Raw genomic sequence first — 25,313 nt, forward strand, 5'->3', positions numbered from 1 at the left:
CCCAGTGCAAAATTATCGAGAAAAAGCAAGACTAAGTTCATTCACTAAAGCTGAAATGGGAAGTCTTAAAACTATCACTTATGGATTCCTTTTGCTAAACTAATATATTGGTGCTTAAACTAATGTACTAATCCCTGTTGCTAAGCAAACCAACCTATATCAGCTTTATATAATATTACTGATTTTCTGCCAAAGGGGAGGAAGGATGCATGGTTTAGGAGTCTAACTACTCAAATTATTTTTCCTTTGAGACTATGTTTATATGGTCTCCTACAAGGAAGCATAAAAATATTGGCATGTATAACATATGCATGAACTGAGACAAAAAAACTCAGTATTTCAGGGCATGAGGACAGGACAGGATCATGGACAGGAAAAGACAGCCTGAACCTATGCACAGGAACTCAGAACATATAGGGAGATCTAGGTAACAATGTTGAGCGAAATACAGTCCTTGTGTTTTAAGCTGCAGTCTTGAAAGACAGTTCTGCGTACACAGCGTGAGAAAAATGTCTAATTTACACATATATAGCAAGGGTTTAGGCAGAGCAGTTTCATGGAAAAACACAGAAACAATAATACTTCACCTTCACACAAAAAAGCAAAAAAAGAAAAAAAAAGAAAGAAATAGTAAGAAGAAGAGTTCATCTTCAAAAGCAACCTGCAAATGTGTACAGTAGGCATGAGGTCATAGGTTCTGCTCACTTTACAGAGGCTGAATGCTTGTAGCTTTCATTGTCTTTTGCAGGGGCTGTAGGCACTTGGCAGCGATAGCTCTAAGATGACAGTTTCAAATTTTTTTCTTTTAAAGTTTAACTGGAACAAAACTGAGTCATACTTTGAAGCATGTTAGGAATTTACAACCTTTTTGATTCTTAAATATTCAATTCTGACATTTAAGAAGCATTTGAAGCAAAATAAAATAAAATGAAAGAAAAAAACACAATTGTCATCTAAAAATTGACTTAGAAATTACATAGCTATTGACAGCTTTTGCTTTTAAAATCAATTTTTTTCTCAACCAGCAAAACGACACACTCTGAAAGTTTATTGTTGAGTCAGACAAGTTACCAGTAACAATTATTTCAATCTGATTGTCTGAGCCAGCTGGCAAGACCCCTCAAGACACATGCTGAAATGTCCTTTCATACTGCTCTGTACTCATTCTCTATTTGTGCCTTTCTCACAGCATCCTGTTCCCGATGCAGAACAATCTGGTAATAACTTTGGCAGAAAAATGACTTACCTTGGGGGTGAGTCACATCCTCTATGTTTGCACATTCTCTACTCCAGCAAAAGAAAATCTGCAGAAAAGTCTGAGAAGCTTTAACCCATTAGCAATTAACCACCACGGTGCAGAGAGAACTAGGGAAGTGCATAAAACTCTTTCATTAACTGATAAACCAAGTCCCCATCTATTTTTCTTTAGAATGGAAGAACACAGAAAAAATAATTTTCTTTTTGGAATTCAGTGTCATAGATATCTGTCTTATACAATAGACAGTCATAAACAAGGAGAATCAGAAGAGGGGACATTATTTTCTGTCAGTCAGTTACTTAGCACTTTTCCAAAAGTCCTTCTCCATTTCTGCAGTGCATCAGATCACAGTGCAGAGCTCTTTGAACAACAATCCACACATGACACAGCAAAATCTAATGATCTTGGGACCTTTTGACTTGGTTCACACTGTACTATGTCCAAATTAACTGCACCACTTGCATGATGCAAGATAACATGAAGCTATAAAAAATTCAGGCCCTAGACCCTGACCATACCTGACCTTTCTTTTGAAATTACCTGTTAGAGAACTACCTGTAGCAAGAGTTTCCTACATTTTCACACCCTTGTGATAAAACAGAAAAGGGAGATGGACTGGGTGATTCCAGAAACTGAATATGTCTTCTCAGGATTGCAGCTCTGAATTGTATCAGTTATCATTTCTAAACTAATTAAAACATACACATGAACAACGTACAGACAAGGCTACATCAATCACGTTTCTCTGAATGCATACACTATCCCCACGATCAAAGAAGCCATGACACAGAATAAACAATAATTTTTTCTGGTATGATAACACTATTTCCTGAGGGAAATTAAATACTTCTAAATTTAATGAAATTGCTGAAAATTGCAAGAATCTCTTCTAAAAGCAAGAAGCTCTTGTTGTTTGTCACATGCAGAGCCTTGCCCTGAATGATGCTGAGCATTTGAAAATCCAACAGTACACAGCCCATCTTAAATTCACTGTTGAAATCCTGGTCCACATAAGTTTGTGATAGAGTCCTGATCTCAATTAACTAAGAGGGACAAAGATTTAATTACAGATATGTCACAGGCTGTGACTGCTGTGATTATCATTTCCACATGGTAGGAAGTTTCTGACTGACATCTATTTCCGTCAACCGTCTGCTTGGCATCACAAAGCTTCCTCAGATAATATTTTCTTAAGGAAATAATTACAATTGCCATTGATAAATATACATTGTGAGTGAGTATTCTTTCCAGTTGTCTTTGCCTGAATTGCTTCAAACTGATATCTCTTTGCAGCTCAATTCTACAGCATTCACTAGGTTAATTACACAAAAATCAAGTAATCATTCGGTAGTATTGGAATGTGAAGAACAAAAGGAAAAAGAATGACAGGGAAGAGCAATACCGACATATCACGCATTGTACTTGCCAGATGGACTTGTGAATGTGGAAAGCTAGAAATGTTTCTATTTATTTAAATCTGATTATTGTTCCTGAAAAAAAATAACTTACTAGTATATCTGCCCATATAGTTACCATAGTATAGCTAACTCATTTCAGCTAACAATTTTTCAAAGAAATGGCAGCCTCTGTTGCACTTAATATTTTGCAAGAGTTTTTTTTCTTTCTTTCACTATTTTGCTAGCACTGGTCATCATCTTAATTCACAAACACATGTCTACTACAATAACAATAAAACAAGACTGGCACATTCCTTTTTCCCTTCACTCTCACTCCTGAATTCTGCAAAGTACCTTGGGATCCTGCTTCATGGCTACCCCTAGAGAGAGTACTTACATCATGGAAAGCAAATAAATGAAACAAGCCCTTCCCCCCTCCCCCCCCAAAATATGCTTCTTATGATATCTACTGTGATAATTCTCAGGAAGCTTGATCAAGAGGCAGAATCCCAAAGACTATAAAAATGCAATATGAGGTGCACCTAGTGTATGTTAATATGACAAACAGATATTTAAACAGTTGAAAGGCAACAGTGTTACTTCTGTCAACACATTTCTGAAATGCTAAGGTTAATTACCATTCAGGCTTCGTATCAGATTAAAAAAAAATTGAAAAACAACCTTATATTGATTTCAGCGACTGTTAATTTTCTTCATGACTATATGTCTGTATTTGACTGATCAAACAGAAAGAAAGAAGTTGTGTAGAAACTGTTTACACAGTGCAAGTGGGAACTTTGTGAGATGTGAGATGTGTACGTTAATGAAAGAAATTTACACAATTGCAAGGGATAAAAATATTCCACTGCTTGAAAACCTGGTAACACTTCGTGAGAAAAGTTAGGAGTGATAAGAAGCATAACAATATTAAATTTAAATTGGAGACCAACACATAATTATTTGCAGTTCTATTTCAATAGCAGCTCTGAAAATCAACCTGAAGCAAAACTCGTCATTCTATACTAAGATGCATAAACATTATTTAAACAGTGAATTTCAAGAAATCCCAGAAGACTGTATCTTTCAGAAGGAAAGGGCCCTTGAAATACCAGTGTCAGCACTTGCACCATTTTATTTGAAGCCAAGCAGCACTGACAAACAGCTAATATCAGTGATGAAGCTTCTTCCTTACCTTGGATGTGGAGACTATTTGGCTGAAAAGGGTTTGATGCTGACTCGTATGTCTTTAGATGCATTCCAGCAGGCTGCTGAAGATGAGAAGGCTGTGGAGTCTGTCTCTGCATCATGGGAGGAGGAACTGAAATTCTTTGGGGGCTGATGTGCTGAGGAGAATTCAGAGCAACAAACCTAGAATTCAGAAACAGACAAACCTATATAAAATGCTGAAACTTGAAGCTAAGTATTGAAGATATTTTCTTCTTTACTTAGATCACTATAATACTTAGCAGTTTGCAGATATAAAATCTTCTAAAAGAACTGTGTACAGCCCAAATATGGAGAAGATATATCCTCAAATCACAGAATCACAGAATAGTTGAGGTTGGAAGGGACCTTTGGAGGTCCTCTGGTCAATCCCCTCTCTCAAGTTGGGATACCTAGGACAGGTTGCCCATGACCATGCCTGTGCCAGTGGTTGGTATTCAGCACAGTAAAGAACTGTTCCCTGATATTCAGACAGAACCTGTTGTATTAAATTTTGTGCCCATTTCCACTTGTCCCAGCACTAGGTACCACTGAAATGAGCCTAGCTACATCCTCTCAGCATCCTTCCTCAGAGCCCCCTCATCTCCAGGCTGACTGGTCCCAGCTCTCTCAGACTTGCGTCACAGGAGAGATGCTCTGGTCCCTTCATCATCTTTATGCCCATTGTTGGACTTACTCAAGTACGTCTATGTCTCTCTTGTATTGAGGAGACCAGAACTGGATGCAAAACTAATGTGGCCTCTCTCCTGCTGAGCAGAGGGAAACAATCACCTCCTTCAAGGCAATAATTTGCCCAATGAAGCTCAGGATAACATTTGCCTTCTTTGTGGCACGGACATATTGTTAGTTCATGTTCAACTTGATTTCTACCAGGTCTCTCAGGTACTTTTCTGCCGAGCTTTCTAGTGATACATCATTAGCTTTGATAACTGTGAAATGAAAGCACCGAATTTTCGCATTGTGATGGAAATCTCATTTTAACTGCTGTAAGTAGGTTTTAAATCATAACAGTAGAAAAAACCTCATGGGGGACCTTATTATTCTGAGGCACTGCCTGCTGTGTCTAATAAGACTCTGTGCCACCCTCCTCCCGGGCAGGAAGTGGTCTGTTCTGGTGAATGGACACTGTGAGGAGATGAACTGCAGGTTCAAGTTTCGAGTTCCAAATATCCCTGTTCTATGTAGCCTGAAACAATTTGAAAATAATCTGGAGGCAGTATAATGTATATGAAGACAAGTGTTAAAATGCTTCCAGGTGAGATAACATCAAAATGTTGATCTGGTCTCAAAGTGTAAACTTACAAGCCTGGCAGTGGAAGAGAAAGGTTCAGAATCAGATCGATGCCATCACAGAGGTTCATCATTTCATCTGCTTATTATACACAGCTCTCTCACTTCTGGCACTACAAGGAGACACACTACTAAGCAGGAGGATTTTATGGACATTGTGTATGTTGTTTTTTTTATCTATATGTCCTTTAAAAGCACATTACAAATAGGTGACAGTCATTTTTGAAGAGGGAAGGCTGTGGTTACAAGAACTGAGGTCGCTATCCCCTATGACCAAACTACCCACTAGACCAATGGGATCAAATCAGTAAACAAAAGCTCAGCCTGGGCTCAGGAATGGCTTGCTGTCATTTTCTGATTCATGAGATGAAAGCTGGGAAGGATAATAAAATATTCCTGCAGGAGGATGAATGAATACTGACGTGGCATTCCTACTGCAGAACAACAACTTTGCTCCCAGAAGTAGGCTGCCAGCTATACTGAGCAAAAGCACTCACCCACTCTTCTCTGTGGCACATAGGCTCAGTGGCTGCTGATATGAGAGACTGTTGCTTGCAGTTAACACAGACCGAAAGCATCCTAAAGTATCAGTCTGATCCCTGTTCTCCTAAGACTAGATTTCAGTACACTACATAACATTCTCTTTCTTCTTGTAATAAAGAATATTTTTCCTGTAGAGGTCTAAGGAGGCTGTACATTCACCCTGAGTACAACAGATGATGCAAGTCCAGTAAGAGACTATAGAACACCTTTGGAAAGGGTCATTGTGCAGATAATCACAACTAAATCCAAGACAATTGAAATATTTTAAGCTACAGCTCAGAATCAGTTTTCCGCCTTACCTGAAACCTATTTATTACATTTATTACATTTCTGGTAGATGCATAACTTACATTTGTAGTATAGCAAATGTCAAAATTTTTGTATGATTTACTGCCTTTCCAATTTTCTTAGAGAATTTTTAAGTACGTTAGTTGCACCTTGGATGGACTTTGTGCTGATTTGCTATTAACTTCAAAAAATACATAAATTACTACATAGTTGGAGGAAATGTGTCAGCACCGAGTTGCTGAGTCTTTAATGTACCAAATATTTCTTGGTTCTACATTACTGATGCAGTATACATCTAAAGACATACCAGGGAAGAAGAAAAGAAAGAATGATGCATTTCAAAATAATACTAGACAATAATTTTCAGAAAAAGATAACCAAATTGTTGTATTGTGCTGAAAGTATGAGGAAGGTTTTCAAAGAGTGCCACAGCTAACTGGTCTCCACAAGACAGGACTGAGTGAGTATAGCAATCCCACAAAAAGAGTGTTAAATGCTGCCACAGTTAAAGAACAATGTGCAGTGAGTTTTTATTACTATGGTTATTCAAAAAATCATTGGATATGATCCTCGGTGTTTTCACAATTTGTTTGTGAAAACTGATTTCTTAAAAATTGTTTTAAGCAGCTGCCAACAACAAGCAAAAAGTCCTTTTCAAAACTCGAAGTGAAAAAGCACAGTTTTAAAATTTTGATTTAACATTTGATTTAACACCTAAAAGACCCTCCCAATGACAGTGCTTACTTTGTACATCAATACAGGACTCTTTTTCAGTAGAACCTAGTGGTCTTTATAATGATTTACGAATCAGTTCATGAATTCCTGGCTTACTCATACGGGTGACTATAGTTATCTACATATACTTCCCCTATGCCCAACAAAAGAGAAACTTGGACTTGTCTCAGTCCAGATTTGTTCCCAAACAAACCACTGTGTGTTACTGGGGGAACTGCAAATTTAATTTTGCTTCTGGAACAATAAGGATGGTTTGTAACCACTAGAAAATTGACATCAATAATTGTTGCCAAGTGCTGCAGTCCATGTGGTCAGGAACCAGCCAGGTTTGCAGAAGGATGCCCTCACTCATGCTTGCTGGATGTAAAATCACAGGAGAACTGTTTTGGGAGCTATCAAGTAGCTTCTTTCTTTCCAGTGCTTGCTAGGAAAAATGTGTCCTGCCAGGCAATGACTAGATCAGACAGTAAGCAAGATAAATAAAGAAGTTTCTAAATTGTACCTACTTAGGTGAGACTAGTTAAAATGATGTATATGTTGGTCACTCCGAAAGTAACGTGTCCTATTTATTTCCATAGAAACTGCAACAGATACAAGAGCACAATAACACTATTTGATAGAGAAAACATTCAGCTACAAAACAATTTTTCAATGTAGTCACCACCATTAGCTATGCATTTTCACCAGCGAACAAAAGCCTGCATGCTGCACTTTTAAGAATCTGCACCAGAGGAGGTGGCCCACACAAAATGTCTTCCCTCACACCCTCTGTGTTTCCTCCTCCTATAGAAATCATCCCTTCAGGCCTCTGATGCCCAGTTCAGCAGTGCTAGTTCTTTACTCAATGAATGTCAAGGCACTTGATGTTTTGGGTGAAGAATGCCTTATACATATCCTTGGTAAGATACAAAATGTATTTCCCTGCACATTAAACATTGAAAATAAACTTTCAGCTTCTCTTGCCTTGACACATCTTCCCTAGATTGTGTATGTAATTTACATTTAGACCAGCCCTAGTCAGTAAGTGCTAGAGTAAAATATTTTTTTTCTGTTTATCCTTGACCAGTACTGCTAAATAACAAAATCTGAATATACAACAGCTGCTCCGAAAGTAATGCATCCTATTTTATTATGTTGGTGGTGGTGGTATGGCAGGAAAGGTTGAACCTTCCCACCTTTTGTTGCTTTGATTTTGTTGCTGTGTGACAGTTGGCAGCAGAGGGGCAGTCTGAATGGTGTGGATGGAGCAAATTTGTGTCACTGAATTCCTCCACATGGTGAAAATTGCAGCCACTAACATTCACTGGCACTTGCTGAATGTTTCTGAAGACTAAACAGCGGATCTGAGCACAGTGAGGTGGTGGGTGGTGCGTTTCAGCTGCAGTGACAGCAACAGTAGGTCACCTCCACTGGTGAAGATATTTATGAGCGTGGCATGCAGCCTCTTTTTCATTGCTAGCAAAAATGCACAGCTAATGGTGGCAACTGTTGAAAAAGAGTATTTTGTAGCTTTCTCTGTCGAACAGAATTATTGTGCTCTTTGCATCTGCCGTTATTTCCATGGATATAAGTAGAAGGCATTACTTTCAGAGCAACTTATAAGAATTCAAATGCCAAACTATTCTTTGGGCCACAGGAACATAGCATTGTCAGTTTCATATCCCTAGTTTTTGTACATTCCTGCTTTTCCTATGTGTGCTGTTTCAGAGTTATAAAAGAAAAGTGAATTTGTCTAAATTTGAGAAAATATTGTTATTCCATATCACTTTAAATTCTGTATTTCTATTTTCACACTTAGTAGTTTGCAGGGAAAATGGTTAATTTCAATTATTTTGCAGTTTTGAATAAATTCTGCGGGAATTATAACAGCATATGAAACTACATTAAGAAGGGCAAGTGAATATTTTCTTTGCTTAGGCAACACATAATGCCACTGAAAAAAAAAGGTAACTGTATTTGTGTATAAGTAAGGAAAGAGGAGAAGACAGTTTAACATTAATTTATATTTGACTATTGCACAGGGTCCTAGTACTGGTATTATTTGAAGTAAGAACTATATAACTATGCTGGATGTTGCTTTATTTTAATTCTATCTATTTTTTCTTTTTCTTTTTTTTTTTTGCCTGGACTTTACAATGGAAAATAAAGTGAATGATATGTTTACATATAATCAATTCTTATGATACAGGAACACTTGTAAGGAAACAAGGTGTTCAAGGCCAGGTTGGATGGGGCCCCGGGGCAGTGGAGAGGTTGGTGCCCCTGCATGTGGCAGGGGGACTGGAGCTTCGTGATCTGTGAGGTCCCTTTCAACCTGGGCCATTCTATTATTCTGTGATTCTATTATCCTATGATTCTACGAAAGCTTTAAAGCACACTTTTAAAAAATCAATAATTTCCCAAAGTTATGAATGGATTCTCATAGCTTTGGGGAAATTTTTTAAAAATCCTGATTTGTTTTACCCGTCTATGATAAAATATATTTATCTCCATTGACTTTAAGTTGCAACTGATCTTTTCCTTTTCTTTTTTTAAAGATAATCTTTTCCTACAACAGAAATAAGTGTATTTTGGCCAAAGCAAAGCAAAATTTTTTCTATATTTTTGTTCAGCATCCTGCATGGCAGCAACTCCAAAGGAAGTTTCTATCCCCATGGTTTCTTAGGGATGTTGACTGCATTTACTAGTGCTACATCTTTCTTACCAGTCATAAACAAGTGTCTAAAAATCCTTTTCTGCAAGTCCTCTAGCTTTAGGAACACAGGAATTGCTCTATCAGATCAAAGGAGTGGTCCATTTAGTCAAAAGAGAGGCAGGAGAAAGAAAGAATGGGCCCCCAAAAAGCATCAGAAGTGTTTTGGTGAGAAGAGTGGAAGAAGATGGAGATAAACAAAAACTTTACCATCTTTCTCATCATTTTCTGTGGCCAAACTGTATTAGAAAACTGGGTTTTAAAAGGGAAAAGAGAGAAAGCACAGACAGAACGATTCCAAGCTTTGCTAGGTCTGCTCTGGCACAGGTTCAGGATTAGACCTGTTGCCACCTCCACTCTTTATTATCTGCCTTTTCTAAGTGTCATTTGCTCACTAGCAAAAAAAGAAATAATGTTTTAGCAGCTAAACCTCTCAAGTGTAGAAAACCTGAAAGAAATTACTGTTCTGATTTCAAAACCACCCTGTCTGCATCACTAAATAAAGGCTGTCTTCAAGTCAGACCCTTGTATGCCACATACAAAGGGCTTTGTAACATGATGTCCCAACTCCTTGGTTAGAAGCACTCAGAAACTTTTGCTTCTGGCGTGGAGCTCCTCACCATATTACAGCAAAGGCATAAAAGGAATATGACCACACACTCAAATAATCAAAAAGAGGTGCTGCCACAGAACTTATAATAGCATTTCAGTAGTGCATCACTGAACAGTTAAGCTCATGTTCTTTTTCCCAGTTTCATGTAGTCTCCAGGCATTCCAGTCAAGCCAGGTTGTGTCATGCTTCAGGGACATACCACTAGCCCTGGTCTCCAAAATGGTGAAAAAACATCTGATGTGCTCTCACTTTGGCTAATACAAACTGTGTATGCAGCTTTTGTGTTTTTCTGTTGTTGTTGTTGTATGTTTGTTTGTTTGTGACCATGAAAGTTACTATTCAAAATTACTAGAAATAATTTCAAGCATTCAGCATCATAAGTTTTGTGGCAACAAGTTGCAAATTAAATATTCTACACAAAAACAGAACTGTTTTTTTTTAGTTTTTCAATAGATTATTTTCTTCTTCAGCTTCCCTGAATGCCCATGTTTTCTGTTATTACAAAAATCAGTAAAAGCCCAAATATATAGATATTTCGTAGATATAACTTAGGGTACTGTAACATTTTGCTATCTTCATTGAATAGCTGCAATATTTCAAGCAAGGGAAGTACTGAAAATCAGAACTAGCAAGCTGCAACAAACAAATGTAAACTTGCATTTTTATTATGCATGTTCTCTCCTTCGGTGAATGAAACAGCTTTTTAGATCCATGCTCTCTAAGTTGCACTCAATACATAGAGCATTGTACACTGAATAAAAACAGCAGGACATGTGCCTCATGTCCTGGTTTGGTTTGGTTTCTCACATTAGCAAGGCTTAATTCAGTTCACATTCACACTCCCATCACCTTGGTGGAGATGGGAAAGAAAAGAAGCCTTCCAATTATTTCTCTATCCTGCAGTCCATGAAAAGTAGGGAAAGTGTTTATTTCTTTCTTACTGTCACTGAAAAGCCTGAGCATGTTATCCAGAAGGGAAGGGGACATACGAATTGCCTCAGAGACACAGAAGTTACAAAACCAGCTTAGATAGGGTTCAGACTAGTGGATGCAAGCAATTGCAGTAGTGTGTGCATGTCAGTTCATCCTAATTCTGGAATGAGTACAGACACATGCAGCATGTCAGGAACTACACATCATGAAGAGGTTAAATCCCATGTTTGGACCCATTAACCCTGCAGTACTATCAGTGATAAGATGGACCATTAGAGCTCCCTTCTGACTCAAACCATTCTATGATTCCGTGGAGATTCACATGTTTCAAAGCCATTTGTGTCATGCTTTGTACACCGAAGTGTTTGTCTGTTCAGCTCACATTTTCACAGCTAGCATTATATCCAGAAAGTAGTGAAAGTGACAGATAACTGCAGGATCTTTACACAGGTGAATTGTTTTAGATTCAAAATACAGATTCTGTATTAGTTTTTATTTTAAACACTCATCTTAGTTTGCATTATGTGTTCTGTAATGAAATGAAAACTGCTTTAATGCATTTTCCTTAATGAATTTAAATTGCCATATGTCCTATTTCTAAAATTGAGAAACTGGAATTGCTTTTTAATCCGAAGTAGCTCCACAGAAAAAAAAAAACTTAAACTGTTTAGAAGAGAGCACAGCTAACTCATGATAAAGGATTACACAATGCAAGCTTTTTATCATTGTTATTCTGTAGAGAGCAATAATATTCTGAGATCTGTAACCCATTCAAGACTTTTATGAGCTAAGTCATAGTGTAAATGTATCTATATAAACTGAAAATGGTGCCATAAATATAAATTTATGGTGGTTTTCTTTTTTGCAATCTTGAAACCTATTCTACCTATTCTCAAACTCCTGTATCAAAACAGAAAGCACAACTGTGTATTTCCTGCTGTTTAACCTATGTATTAAAATGCATACAATTATTTGCTATTGCTTGAGTCAGCACTGCGCAGCACAGCACAGTTGGCACAGCATCAATAGCAGCACTCTGATGGTCTGGTTATTCCTGAGGAATGCCTGGGGCCACTCTGTGGGTGACAGCTAATGCCTTTATAGTGCAGGGCAGGCAGCATCCACAATGCAAGCTCTGCCAGCCCACAGTAAGCCTGTGGGCCTTGGGTTAAGACATGCCTAGGCTAATTAGAAGATCACTGTATTTTATCACAATGTAATGCTAGCTATTGATCAGTCCCTGTCTGTCACCTTATGCTCTGGTATTTGTTGAAGGAGGATATCAGACAGAAAACTATATTAAGAAATAAAAGAAGGTGGGCAAGAGAGCATGAGCAGTTCCAGAGTTTGCACACAAAGCTGGATCAAGGGAAAAGGATCATTACTGTGTAGCCAGGAAAGAGGAGGAAGGACTGAGTTACTATATGATAGTGAAATAGCAATCTCTGACTGATGAATCAACAACTTTCAGTAGCTCCAAAAATAACTGAATTCACTCTTGTCATCTGAAAAAGAGAAGCACTTATGCCTGTTATCAGATCCTTGAACCATTGTGTTCTTTCATCTTCCTGATATAAAGTGAAGTTACTAATGCTTTCGTCAAAAGAAGTATCAGTAATCAAAATCTAGAGAATGCTCTTGGATTCATAATTGGACTCTTTGTGTTCTCCAAATTACTGCAATTTTTATCACACAAGGAAATTAAACACTTTGAAATATATTTGTAACATACAGTAATTAATCATCTGGAGCACTGAAAAATAGATTAAAAAATGGTTTTAAGTAATCATATAGTATAGTAAGAAGTCATTATTCTATTTGCACTGAAGTGATAATGCCACATGCTATACAAATAATTGGAGATACTGATGAAAATAATTTAGAAAATGTCTAAAACATTTTAAGCAATTTTCTCATCACTGACATATCTAAAATTATTGAAGCAGCTAAGGGTTTCTACCTAGCCAGCATAAAGTACGTGCTGACTATAAATCAAACTCTCAAAACAGTGAATTAAAAATAAAATCTATTCATTATCTGTTAGTCTTAACAACAGAAAAGATGATAAGTTCCTGCTGAAATAGTCTGTATTAAAAGAATACTGAGAGAAAAGAGAGAAATTTGTGACTCTCCTACTGCAAGCAAACTGAAACATGAATCTCAGAATCCCTATTCCAATAGGTGTTACTGAGCTCCTCTGATGTTGAAAGTTTGACATTCCTTGCTTAGAGCGTGGTGGAAATCAGAAGCAATTTGGAGAAATGGAGATGGTCAGGAGTTGTCCTGCATCACCACCAGGCTGGTATAATAAAGACTCTTTCATCTCTCCTTCCCTGGCTAAACTCATGCCCAGAGCAACTGTTACCCCAGGGTCTACCATCAGCAACTTCCTGAACAGCAACAATTCAATTTCTGCTGTTTCTGGCAGTTCTGAAGGTCGTCCTGATCAGCTGTGGTGTGGGACAAGTAGGAGGTGGTCTTACCTCTCAGAGTCTGCAACTGAGAGAAGAGATAACTGGGAAGGAGGATGGAGAGAACTACTCTGTACGTTATATCCTGGGGAGGGGTGGCTGCTGGGCTGGGACAAGGACACTGCCCCAGCTGCTGTTCCACTTCCATTTGTCTGCATTCTGGGAAACACGGCCACTGAAACCAAAAGGAGAGAAATAACCTTCATCAGGCAGAGACACAAAAAATAGCTAAATAACCTCTGTTGCTACCAAACAACACTCTCATGAAACCAGGAACAACATAGTTGTACACCTTGTCTTGGGAAATTTGCCTGAATGAGCTGCAATTCTTCTATACTTTCATAGTGTAAAAGTAGCAAATACATACTAATAAATACTTTTCAGAGCTAGCGAGCAAACTGAAAGCACAGTTTTTTAAGTAGTGAAATAACTTTCTATATTTTTCCATCTGTAAATATTCTGAATTTCTTGAAGACCTGAAACCAAACACAGATACTGCTGCTATTGCTTATAGACTGCCTAATAAAATATGCAAAAATATGGAACTAACATTAACAGTTTCATAATTTTCTATGAGATTGCTTTTGCAATGTATTTCGAATAAGGAAAGGCTCTAAATGATTAAACTAAAAGCATTACAGGATTCCCTCTAAATTCCCTAATGAGTTTACCACAAAAATCCTGTAATCTCATTTTCAAAAGTTCTTTAAATTTGGAATTAAGACTCTGATTGCCAAATCCTTCTGATAATCCAGTTACTCAATTATTTTCACTGACATTTGTGTCAGGCAGTTAATGTCGATATTGAGCAGCAGCCAAATACGTGCTCTTTGTATATTTTCTAATGAATTCTGAGAAAGGAATCAGATTTTAAAATTTTTTTAGGCTGTTCACAAGAGGAAAATGAGTCGTCACTGGTTGTCATATCTTCCAGTCTTTTTATAAAAAAGCTTAGTTTACAATATTAAATTACATCTCTAAAACTTTTACATTGGAGGTAATAATTCAGATTTATGGATAAAATTCTAGAATTTAAACCAGTTTCCCAAAGGGTGCTACCACTGCTATCAATGTCTTTCTATAGCTAAAACACTTTTATGAATGCTGCTATCCTAGCAGAACAAGCATTCTTTTTAGGACACAATCTTATCTTCAAAAACCTATTTCTGAGGTCACAACTCTGAATGTTGCTGCCCAAGATCAAAAGAGTGGAAGTCGACCTCCTTTCCCAACTGTTCAGCTTATTTCTGTAATCCCTCTCTTTCTCACTGCGAGTCAACCGGTGCGATACACTGGGTGCTCACAAAGCTAAAGCAGAATTAAGGAAAGTTCAGCAGTATAATTATCATAGCATTTTGATCACAACAAACTAAGCAACCCAAAAGGCTTGCGGAGGAGGGGCTGGAAAGCTGCCTGATGGAAAGGGACCTTGGTGTACTGATGGACAGTCAGCTGAATTATGAACCAGCAGTGTGCCCAGGTGGCCAAGAAGGCCAATGGCATCCTGGCTTGTATAAGAAATACTGTGGTAAGCAGGACTAGAATAATAATCCTGCCTCTGTATTCTGGACTTGGTGAGGCCTCAGCTTGAGTACTGCATTCAGTTTTGGGCATCTCAGTACAGAAAGTACATTGAGGTGCTGGAGCAGGTCCAAAGAAGGGCAACAAGGCTTGTGAACGGCTTGGAGAATATGCCCTATGAGGTGTGACTGAAGGAACTGGGGTTATTCAGTCTGGGGAAGAGGAGACTGAGGAGAGACCATTTTGTTCTCTTCAAATACCTGAAAGGTGCTTACAGCGAGAGTGGGGCTGGTCTCTTCTCACTGGTGACAGGTGACAGGGGAAATGGCCTCAAGTTGCATCAAGGTAAGTTTATACTGGATATCAGGAAAAAGTTATTTACAGAAAGGTTGTTAAGCACTGGAATAGGCTCCCCAGGGAGTTGATTGAGTCACCACCCCTGAGTGTGTTTAAAACCAGTTTGGACGTAGTGCTCAGGGACATGATTTAGCGAAGGGTTGTTAGAGTTAGGGTAGTATGGTTGGGTTGTGGTTGAACTTGGGGATCTTTAAGGTCTTTTCCAACCTGAGCAACGCTAAAATTCTATGTTTATGCTGTAATCTCCTCCAAGAACAGACCTGGACATGTTTCAGGTGGTGCAGCTGGCAGTCAATGAAAGCCCAGACAGGAAACCACTGTGAATATAAACACCCGACGTTGACACCGTGGAAGTAATTTAAAATGTTAAGAAAGTAGGCATGAGTCACATTGATGGGCAAAGCTGGAGGAATGGAGACTGTTCTACAGTGTCTCAAAGATGGCTAACAAAACCACCTGTGACTGCCCTCTGCTCTATGCCCTACTGTTTGCTAATTCTTACATGGATCACAGCCTCCTAATGCCAATGTAAGTAACTATAGCTATGTTTTCACTTTCCTCATGTACCCTCAAAAATCATTCTGTTCAATCTTCTCACCCAGATTAGTATCAACAGGAATGCAGAGGGGAAAAAAGGAATATCCTTTAGAATTTGCCATATTTTGCTTACATGCAACACAGGAGAAAATACTGAAAAGCAAGCAAGCATTCTGACAGAATAAATAGAATATTTAATGTAAATGAGTAAATTGCAAAATAAATACAAACTTGAATCTCTGTTCTAAACAAAAGCATGGATAATTTAAATTGCTCCTTGGAAATATAGAATAATTTGTATTTTTTTAAATGAGAAAATAATTGGAATCCATAAGAAAATACAGCAGCTTGGTTTTCTAGTACTGCAATATTTTTCTTTCAAACAAATTATTTCAAGGCTGTAATAGAGGAAAAAAGTCTGGACTGTGAATGTTATTCCCTGTCTTAAACAAAGGTGAGGATTCCAGGTAGGTATTTCCTAAGGTGTGCTTGCACATTTTCAGCCAGGCTTGGCTGCAGTGGTAACATAGGTTCCTACAGCTGTACAGGGGATCTGGCAAAAAAATCCTCCCTGTATCCAGGCACGGGCAACCATCTGTCATCAGCAAAAGCTGTTATCTCTGAAATTGAGCAACCTAAAGCGCAATGCAGCATTCACCACAGAATCAATAGTACATTTTTGCTGTATTTCCCAGCAATTTCTCTGTATTTGTTTCTGTTTCTGACAGATGGACAGTACATAGCATAAAATAAGAGCTAACTATAGCAGGGGCCAGAGGAAATGGAATAATGTTTATGGAAGAAAAAAACATAGATATTGTCTGCAAAAATATACTTGTGCACATGCTATGTTAAATGATCACAGCATGACAGAGCAGCATTCCTGGGCTCCCACAGAGTCTTGTAACGAAGCCCCCAAGAGCAACGGCATGAATGATGTTGTGGAAGACTACACAATGCCCACAGATTCTGGCAGGTAGCATACCAGTAACAACATCTCTGTGGGTATGCAGTGAAATGAAATTGCAATGCTGGCAGCTGCTTCCCAGAGGAAATGCTACCATGAGACTTTCTAGCGAAGACATGGCATTCGCCCAAGCTACTACCTGAATCTGGTAAACACCAGCAAAAAGGGAAAGACTGTCAGCCTCTGGCAGTTCACAAACTAATGGCAGTCAATAACCACTGTCAGTGACAAGTCATTTTCCCAGTAGAGTAGGTCTTAATACACAGAGAGAAAATTCTGGATACTTTTTAAGAAAGTGCTACATAACTTGATCACATAACTTGATCATTGTGTGTATGGCATGCTTTTCTGGTGCTTCAACTATCAAATGTGTGTTGCTTGTGTGAACACACAGGTTCCCATTAAATGTCTGATTTGAATAGTATGAAAATGAAGAAATGTTCATGGTCACCACTCCATTCTCACTGACTCCAATCTTGCAGCTCTCTGCAAGAGACATTGAGGCCCTGGAGTGGGTTCAAAAAAGGGCAACAAGGCTGGTGAGGGATCTTGAGCACAGGCCTCATGAGGAGCAGCTGAAGGAGCTAGGATTGTTCAGTCTGGAGTTATAGAGAGCAACTAGAGGCTCTTCTCCAGCAATAAGGGAGATCTTATTGCTCTCTATAACTACCTGAAGTGAGCTGGGTTCAGCTTCTTCTCTCATGTAACTGCTGATAGGACTAGAGGGAATGGCTTCAAGCTGCACCAGGGGAGATTCAGGCTGGATGTTAGGAAATACTACTTCTCTGAAAGAATGGTCAGGCAGTGGAATGGGCTGCCCAGGGAGGTGGTGGAGTCACCGACCCTGGAAGTGTTCAAGGAACATTTGAATTTTGTGTTGAGGGATATGGTTTAGTGAGAGCTATACGTGATCATTGGATGATTGGATTGGATAGTCTTGTAGGTCTTTTCCAACCTTGATGTTTCTGTGATTCTGTAACCCCCTACTAGCTAGATCCACATAGAAAGATGTAAAATTAAGTGCACTACTTAACAAAAATGTGTTTTTTTTCTCCTGAGCAATACAAGATAAAATAATCCAGAAAGAGCACAAGATTCAGATTAAAAAAAAAAATAAAATAAAATTGAAGTCTTAACAGAAATATTCAGATTCTGTATCTGCACAGAAAAACAGGAATCATTCTGGGCACTGTTGTACTTCAGTAAGTGGAAATGGACTGTTATCTAAATGTCTGTTTTTGTAATCATATTTCTAATAGTTTGCTAATTTCTAATAGTTTGCTTCCAAACATGTAAATCTCTTAGGAAAGGAGAAAGCCTTCATTTGCTTTACATGTACATAAAGTATGAGAAAAGCAGCCTCAAAGTGGGAGAAGTTTGAAGGCATTGGAAAATGGAAATTTATTTTGTTTCTACTTGAAAAGTGGCACAAACATATTTCAGCTAATGTGTGCCCTATCAGTTCCTTGTAGAAATCATATGCTTTATTTTTCAGAAAAGTCTCAGTGTTTTTCTTTATGCTCACAAAATACACCGTTGTTTTCAGAGAAGTTGAAAGAGTAACTTCTCTGTGCAAGCACACATAAGCTTTCAGGTGTTTTGCATTTCATGTTTGGGGCATTAATAATGTTGTCATTCCTACACTATACCTCAGTTCCTTCCTGTTGGACGTAATTGTCTTTGCTATATAGTATATTATTATGTAGCAACTCTATTGAGAACTTAGTGAAACAATTAATTTCAACTAGATCATGCAGTTGTCACAATGAAGCGATATGGATTAATTTATATCTGACACAATGCCCTAAGCCAGTTTAAGTGAAACAACACTAGTATTGCCTCTGTAGTAAGAATACAAAACTACAAGACATTTGCCAAGTTATAGATAGCTGAGAACATGTGTAAGGAAAATCAGTTTGCTACTTACAGAGAAGACCCAGAGAAGTGGTAGATGACCTGTGACTGAAGACATTCAAAGTCAGATTGGTCAGGACTCTGATCAATCTGATCTAGCTGTAGGAGCCCCTGTTCATTGCAGGGGAGTTGGACTAGAATCAAAGAATCAAAAAATCACAGAATCACAGAATCCTTATAGTTAGAAGGGACCTTTAAAGGTGATGTAGTCCAGCTCCCCTTCAATGGACAGGGACATGTACAGCTAGATTAGGTTGCTCAGACCCCTGTCCAGCCTAGGTTTGAATGTCTCCAAGGAAGGGGAATCTATCACATCTCTGGGCAACCTGTTTCAGTGCCTCACCACCCTCACTGTAAAGGCTTTTTCCTTATATCCAACCTAAATCTACCCTTCTTTAAGTTTGAAACCATTTCCCCTTGTCCTATCACCACAGCACCTTCAAAAGAGTTTAGATAACCTTTAAGGGTTCTTTCCAACTCAACTGATTCTATGATTCTAAATTAATGAAAAAAAAAAGAAAAAAAAGAAAAAGAAAAAGAAAGTTGATTAAGTGTATAAAAATTGCTATACAATGGAAACAATGCCAAGTAAGAAAAAAAACACCAAATGATTATATCAAAGAGTCTCAAAAATAAGTAGTGCTGTAAATTCTATCTATTGACAGAGAAGACATGAACAAGGTCACAGAAAGTATGCCACAGCCTCAGAAGTTGTCTACAGGATATGATGATCACAGACAACTGCCAGCTTAGAGTTAGCTGGAGACACTTGCTTCACTTGGCTTAGGAACCTGACAAGTCATGGGGAGCAGTTTGTTCAAGTTTCTTCAGTCCAGATTCACCCAGAAGCCTGAACTCTGAATCACAGTGTGGAAGACAGGCTTGTGAAAGAGCTCAGTGCTACACAGAATACATTGGAAGTCTCTAAGAATGTCTTGAATTTCCGAAAACCTGGTCTCAGCTGTTGGTACTGAATTCATATGGCATAATATCCCCACTTAACTTCCACATTATTTATATACTTGAAAGGAAAAGCAAAAGCTGAGGTTTTTCTTCTCTAAATGTAAGTTTTGCAGTGCACTGGGTTATGTCAGTAAATAGTTTTTATAAATCTAAATACTTCTCATCATCCAGCTCCTTCTCAAAGTACAACATAAAGAAAGCAGATGTAACTAATATCATGTCACTAGAGGATGCCTGGGCGCAACAGGTCTTCAAATTCTGAACTTTCCTTAAGCCCTGAGGTAACAGGTGCAACACAGACTATAATCAGACAAAGGCATTTGAAGGTTAACAGATTGCAGATAATATCAACTACTTTATAAATTAGGATTTCATAGCTTTAAATCACAGCTTTAAATTTCCTGATTTTTGTCATATAAGCCTGCATAAAATCAACTTGTATGTAGTTCATGGCAACCTTGACAGGAATGTATGATAGAACTACTGTGTCTCCAAGGCTGTCAGTAAAATAAACCACTTACTGAGGTAACCATTTAATGTCGTTTTCAGCACTTCATATATCATTCAGCAATTATTTCATGTCCTACGTCTGGTCCTCAATTAGTAGTTGGACTGCTAGAAGATGTAATGCATTCTATCTTAAAGTTAAAACTGGATGTCTTCACAGCTACTAGAATACCACATTAAAATGTTCACATCCTACTCACTGCTTTCTTGAGGTTTGAGATATATCTTCCCTCCTTACTTCCTAAATGTTTCAAATATAGCCAAAGCCTGAAAATCTACTGTACATTTAGCCAGGTATGTCAGTTTGATGCATTAATATGCAAATATGTAATCCACACAATAAAAATAGCACTATTTATAGAACAAATATGCTTATTGTTGTACTTATCAGCTCACTGATGTAGATCTACTAGAAAGTGATGTATGATTCATGAATAATGAAAAGAAAAATGACTTTTCTTAAATCCAGATGAATTCAGCAGTTCAAGCTGCCTACAAAAAGGCATTTGTAGAAGTGGGCAACCTGATCTTGTGGGTGGAAACTGACCACAGCAAAGTGGTTGAAAGTAGATCTCTTTTAAGATCCCTTCCAACCCAAACCATTCTATGATTCTAAGGGGAAGTAAATTGCTGGCCTATAAAGGAAAAATGTTGTGGTAACTCTTTTCAGGGACAAAACTAGAACTTCCCCCCTTCTCAACAAAAAGACAGATACGAAAATCTTTTTATTGTTCCATATTATTTTGCAGATTCTGTTCCTCTCATAAGATAGACATGAATGTTAGAGTACTCTGTAAAATAATTCTTAATTCCAAGCAAGCAGTAATATAGCTTTTTCTTGTCTTTTCTATACCTGGGTAAATGTCATGAGCAGGACCTGGGGAGTGTCCCAGTGCAGTATTCACGGCATTGTGTGGTGATGGTGCCGTCTGGAGGGGCTGGATTGCGAGGCAGTCATTCAGTATGTCCTGTCCAAACTCTGAGCTCAATTGCAACTGCAACACAAGAGATAAGAAACAACAAACCAATATAATACAGATAAATATTAATGAGGAATGAGCAAATGTTGAGAGGTTAGATAAAGGAATTGAGAACAAGGAGAATTCTTTTCTTTTAAATTCTGATAAATATCCTTCCATTACAACAACACATACTTCTCAATTGTGAGAAGGGAACTCTGCCTCATGCTTAACAAGACTGTACTCAGGACAAGGGCAACTTGTATAGATTGGACCTTGGACAAATGAACGTACGTGTAGCCTTTTGCAATGTGAAAGACAGAAGAATGTCCCAGTTCATGGATAATGGAGACTTATCAAATGTCTGTGATCTCTTCTATCAGCAGAATGACACTATTCGAAATACTGACATTTTCCTGCCTGCCTGACATCCTGTACCAACTCAGGAATTGAGGGGTTGAGAGTGAACAGTCAGGCACTATATCATTCACTGTGGTGAGGATGGATGTCCTCACCATGAAAGGTGAGCAGGTCTAGAATATAAGCCAGCACATAGAGCAAACTCCTAAGAGGCAGAAGAGAAATGACAGGAGTTTCTGGCCATCCTATATTAAGATGTGAAGAAACAATGGTAGAAAGGAAGAATTCTAAATGCAACTGAAACAGAACCATTACTGTGCCACAAAGTATTGATACTCATTCAAATGCTCCTGATGACATGCTCTAGTAAAAAACTGTTTCAAGAGAGCAGAGAGTTGGTGTTACACACTCTAGACACCGTGAGTATGGTGACTATAACAGAAAGATTACATTCGCAGACTATGTATGCTGAAGTTTATTTTATCTCTTAAAAATTCAGTGATTCATCATTAAACCTGAATGTAAATTAACTTTTTGAGATATATTTATTATTCTAGAACATATCTAAATTGTAGAAAAGAAAGAAATAGGTAACAAAAGGAAGCGAGAAAGACTCTGAAAAATGCTTTTCATTTACTATCATCCATATTTACAAGCTGCAGTAAGTCCAGATCTTTCTTCCAGAGTAGCATGAACAGTTGTCTGATATTCACTATTACTGTTTATTTTAGTTTTAATGCTAATATGATAACGTGTTTTTTTCATGAAAGGAGGTGGATATGAAATAAGTGACAAGTATATCAAGAATCAAATTCTCATCAATTATATTTTTTTGTATTATATAACTTTATATGAAATCTATGATAAAAATAAATACAAAAAAATCTAAGCTACTAAAAATCAGGATTCTTTCATAAAAAATAAAATGTTATGGATGTTGTCTTAGTAAAGTTGCGTGTTTGTGACTTTTTTTCTCTCAGTGAGTAAGAAACTAATCAGTTTTGTTTAATTGGATGGCACTCACTATGGATAAAACAGTGAGCAGAGCAAGGAATTGTGAGCAAAATACTTACACACAAGTTACTAACATTACATAACATGAACAGTCAAATGAGTGCAAGCCTATTTTGCATTATTCAGGAAATTTTTTTTTGAACTTGCAAGCTCTTTGACACTGAGAATGAATCTATCATGTCAGGCTATACAAACATAAATTTTCTGGCTTGCGCAGTAGCCAATATTAATGATTATGTAAGTCAACAAAAGATAAAGAATGAACAACAAAAGCAAATAAAAACAGTGAAACGAACACTGGAAGACAGCTGTGATCTGACTTTTGAAGATACTTCTAAATGTCTAAAAAGCAGAGATTATTGTTGTTTTATATTTACAACCACAAGAGCTGGAAATACAGATTTTATAAATTTACGTGTACAAACATATATACACACACACGTAGTGCACATTAAAATACACAATTTTTAGAAGGAAAATGTACTTAACATACATGTAATGAAATTTCCTGAGCAAGAGGTGAGTGTTACACTGATTCATACAAGTACAGAGAAACTATGACACGAAATGTACTACCAACTATCCCCACTGGATAATAATAGCTGCTGGGAATAACTTCACTCTTTTTCACTGCTCAGTATGTATGTGAGTCACTATTTAGGAGTAATTACTGCTGCACCATCAGAAATGGTAGACCATCAAAAATGTTCTCAACTCTTCTGCTTAGCAGACTGGCATCAGACATGGGTAAGTATCGCTGTAGGAGGAGTCAGAAAATCACAACTGCTTCCCAAACTATACACAACTTCTGAAGAACTCCATTCCACACCATGACTATTTTCTCCAGACAGATACAGTAATCATGCTGTGCCTGCTGCAAAAGAACATCCATAGGACAGAACCTACCTGCAAGGTATGACTTGTTTATCAAGCTGCAGAATCTGGGAAAACAGCTACAGTCACAGTAAGATCTCCACTGCTTTCAAGGTCCGTATTTTGCAGTGACCATGCTAAAAAGAATTGGTCACTTGTGGTTTCCAAAGTTTCACAATAAGTTGTGTGGATAAATTCCTTAAGCACCACTGGTCATTCCTAATCCCTTTTTTGCCAGCATCCCTTTCAGGAGAAACTGCTGCACTCCACGGTGCCTAATTTATATTTCATTTCGAAAACAGGAAGTAAAGGGATTAAATTTGAGGATTAAAACACTTACTATTTTCTGATTTTTTTTTTTCTGTAGAATAGTCTCATAGTTGCCACGGGCACTGCTCACTGAACCTTAGCACCTGAATGCACTTCTTTTTGAATTAATGACATCTTTTAAATTGCCTTCATCGAGAACAAATAAGGGAAAATATCATTATGTTTAACTGCTCTAAAAGCAAGAAAATAGGTTTAATTCCTCTTCTCTACATCCTCTCCCCTATGCATTTTTAGCAGTGAAATTTGAACTTAGAAATGGAAAAGTTCAACCGAAATCTGAAAGATGCAGAAGCTTACTGGACTCACACTGTATGACCTGGACAGAACCTTTTGGCTCTCCACAAGGCAGGTGTTCATAGACAAAGCAGTTTCTCCAGATTCATATAGTCACAGAATGAGCAATGTTGCGAGTAACTACATTAATGCTCTAACAGCCTGCTGACATTCCAATGATATAACGTTCTAACTCTCCTTTCCTTATCAATTATTTAGAAAGAGAAAAGAAAAAAAGACTTTATTTCCTGTAAGATTTGCATTAAACATTGTCTTCCTTGGTTTAGAAAAGAAAACAAGTTCAAACACTGAGAAATGAAAGGAAACTGAATGAAATAAAATGCACTGCAAAATGAAATAAAAAATATTAGCAAAAGATAGCCACAAAATATCAGTTTTGTTTTCTATTTATGTTTACCATTACATTTAAATTCTGTCATAAAATGTTGTTTATTCCAAGAACTTACAACAAACTAGTAGCTTTAATGTAGAGTAGTAGTAAAGTGCCGTAAAATCAACGTATACTCACAATGAAAAAAGATGGCTTCTACTCTAAAACAATGCAAACAATGAACACTCATGAAGTACGCAGAACTGTAAGAATCAAGAACTCTGTATTACTATGCTCGGAGATCGATGTATTTGCTAACTATACTATCTGACCACATAGTGCTATCTCATGAGGTTTACCTAGGCCCACTGCTCAAGCCTGTCTAGGTCCCTCTGGATTTAATATTCCCTTTTAATAAATATGGTTCCTGCACAGTGGCAGGAGAGCAACATCTGCAAGATCATTACTAGCTGTGCAAGATCACCTCCGTAAAGCACCCCCTTTTTGGATGGCACCACCGGTCAGGCCACTTAGCAAGGCAATTCTGGCAATTGCTTTGGCCAGATGATCCAGGCACTTATTTCCTTACTTCTAATATGTTCCACAAGAAATATAGACTGCTCTACTTCACCAGCCTTTAACATGGACCAAAGCTGGAGCAGATACAACTGAGGAGTAATAGTCTACTTCTTCATCCAAGCAGTACAGCATAGAGTTCTTTCTTTATTGTAATAAGGAAAAGTATTCTGAAATTTTCCAGTCATTGCTAGTTCGTCTGTTTTTCAAAGAGTAACAAATGAAAAATGCAAGAAATCATGCATGAAAAGCAGCGGGATTAGAGAAATCCTGTTTGCCTGTTACCTTCCTCAGTGTGATAACACCTGAAAAGATTTTCTTCCAGTCAGATGTCACAGGAAGAAATCTTGTAGAAAGTCTTCCTTGTTGGGAGAATGTGTGACAACT

The 25,313-nt window shown here is 37.7% G+C and overlaps 1 protein-coding gene across 12 annotated transcripts in view; it reads right to left on the bottom strand.

Annotated features, from left to right (window-relative positions):
* The window catches only part of GLIS3 (GLIS family zinc finger 3), a 159,740-nt gene that overhangs the window by 7,839 nt on the left and 126,588 nt on the right, over nucleotides 1-25,313 (bottom strand). For 11 of the 12 annotated variants that reach the window (XM_085212631.1, XM_085212628.1, XM_085212627.1 and 8 more), the window contains 3 exons: nucleotides 21,064-21,205; nucleotides 13,457-13,619; nucleotides 3,848-4,023 (listed from right to left, as the gene is read on the bottom strand). In XM_085212631.1, coding sequence (XP_085068757.1) covers nucleotides 3,848-4,023; nucleotides 13,457-13,619; nucleotides 21,064-21,205 — 481 coding nt within the window. Of the gene's footprint in view, nucleotides 1-705; nucleotides 4,024-13,456; nucleotides 13,620-21,063; nucleotides 21,206-25,313 lie in introns of all 12 variants that reach the window. The other variant, XR_014880286.1, reaches the window with a different exon arrangement.

This window comes from Meleagris gallopavo, chromosome Z (genome assembly GCF_905368555.1).
Source record: "Meleagris gallopavo chromosome Z, MGAL_WU_HG_1.1, whole genome shotgun sequence".
NCBI lineage: Eukaryota > Metazoa > Chordata > Aves > Galliformes > Phasianidae > Meleagris > Meleagris gallopavo.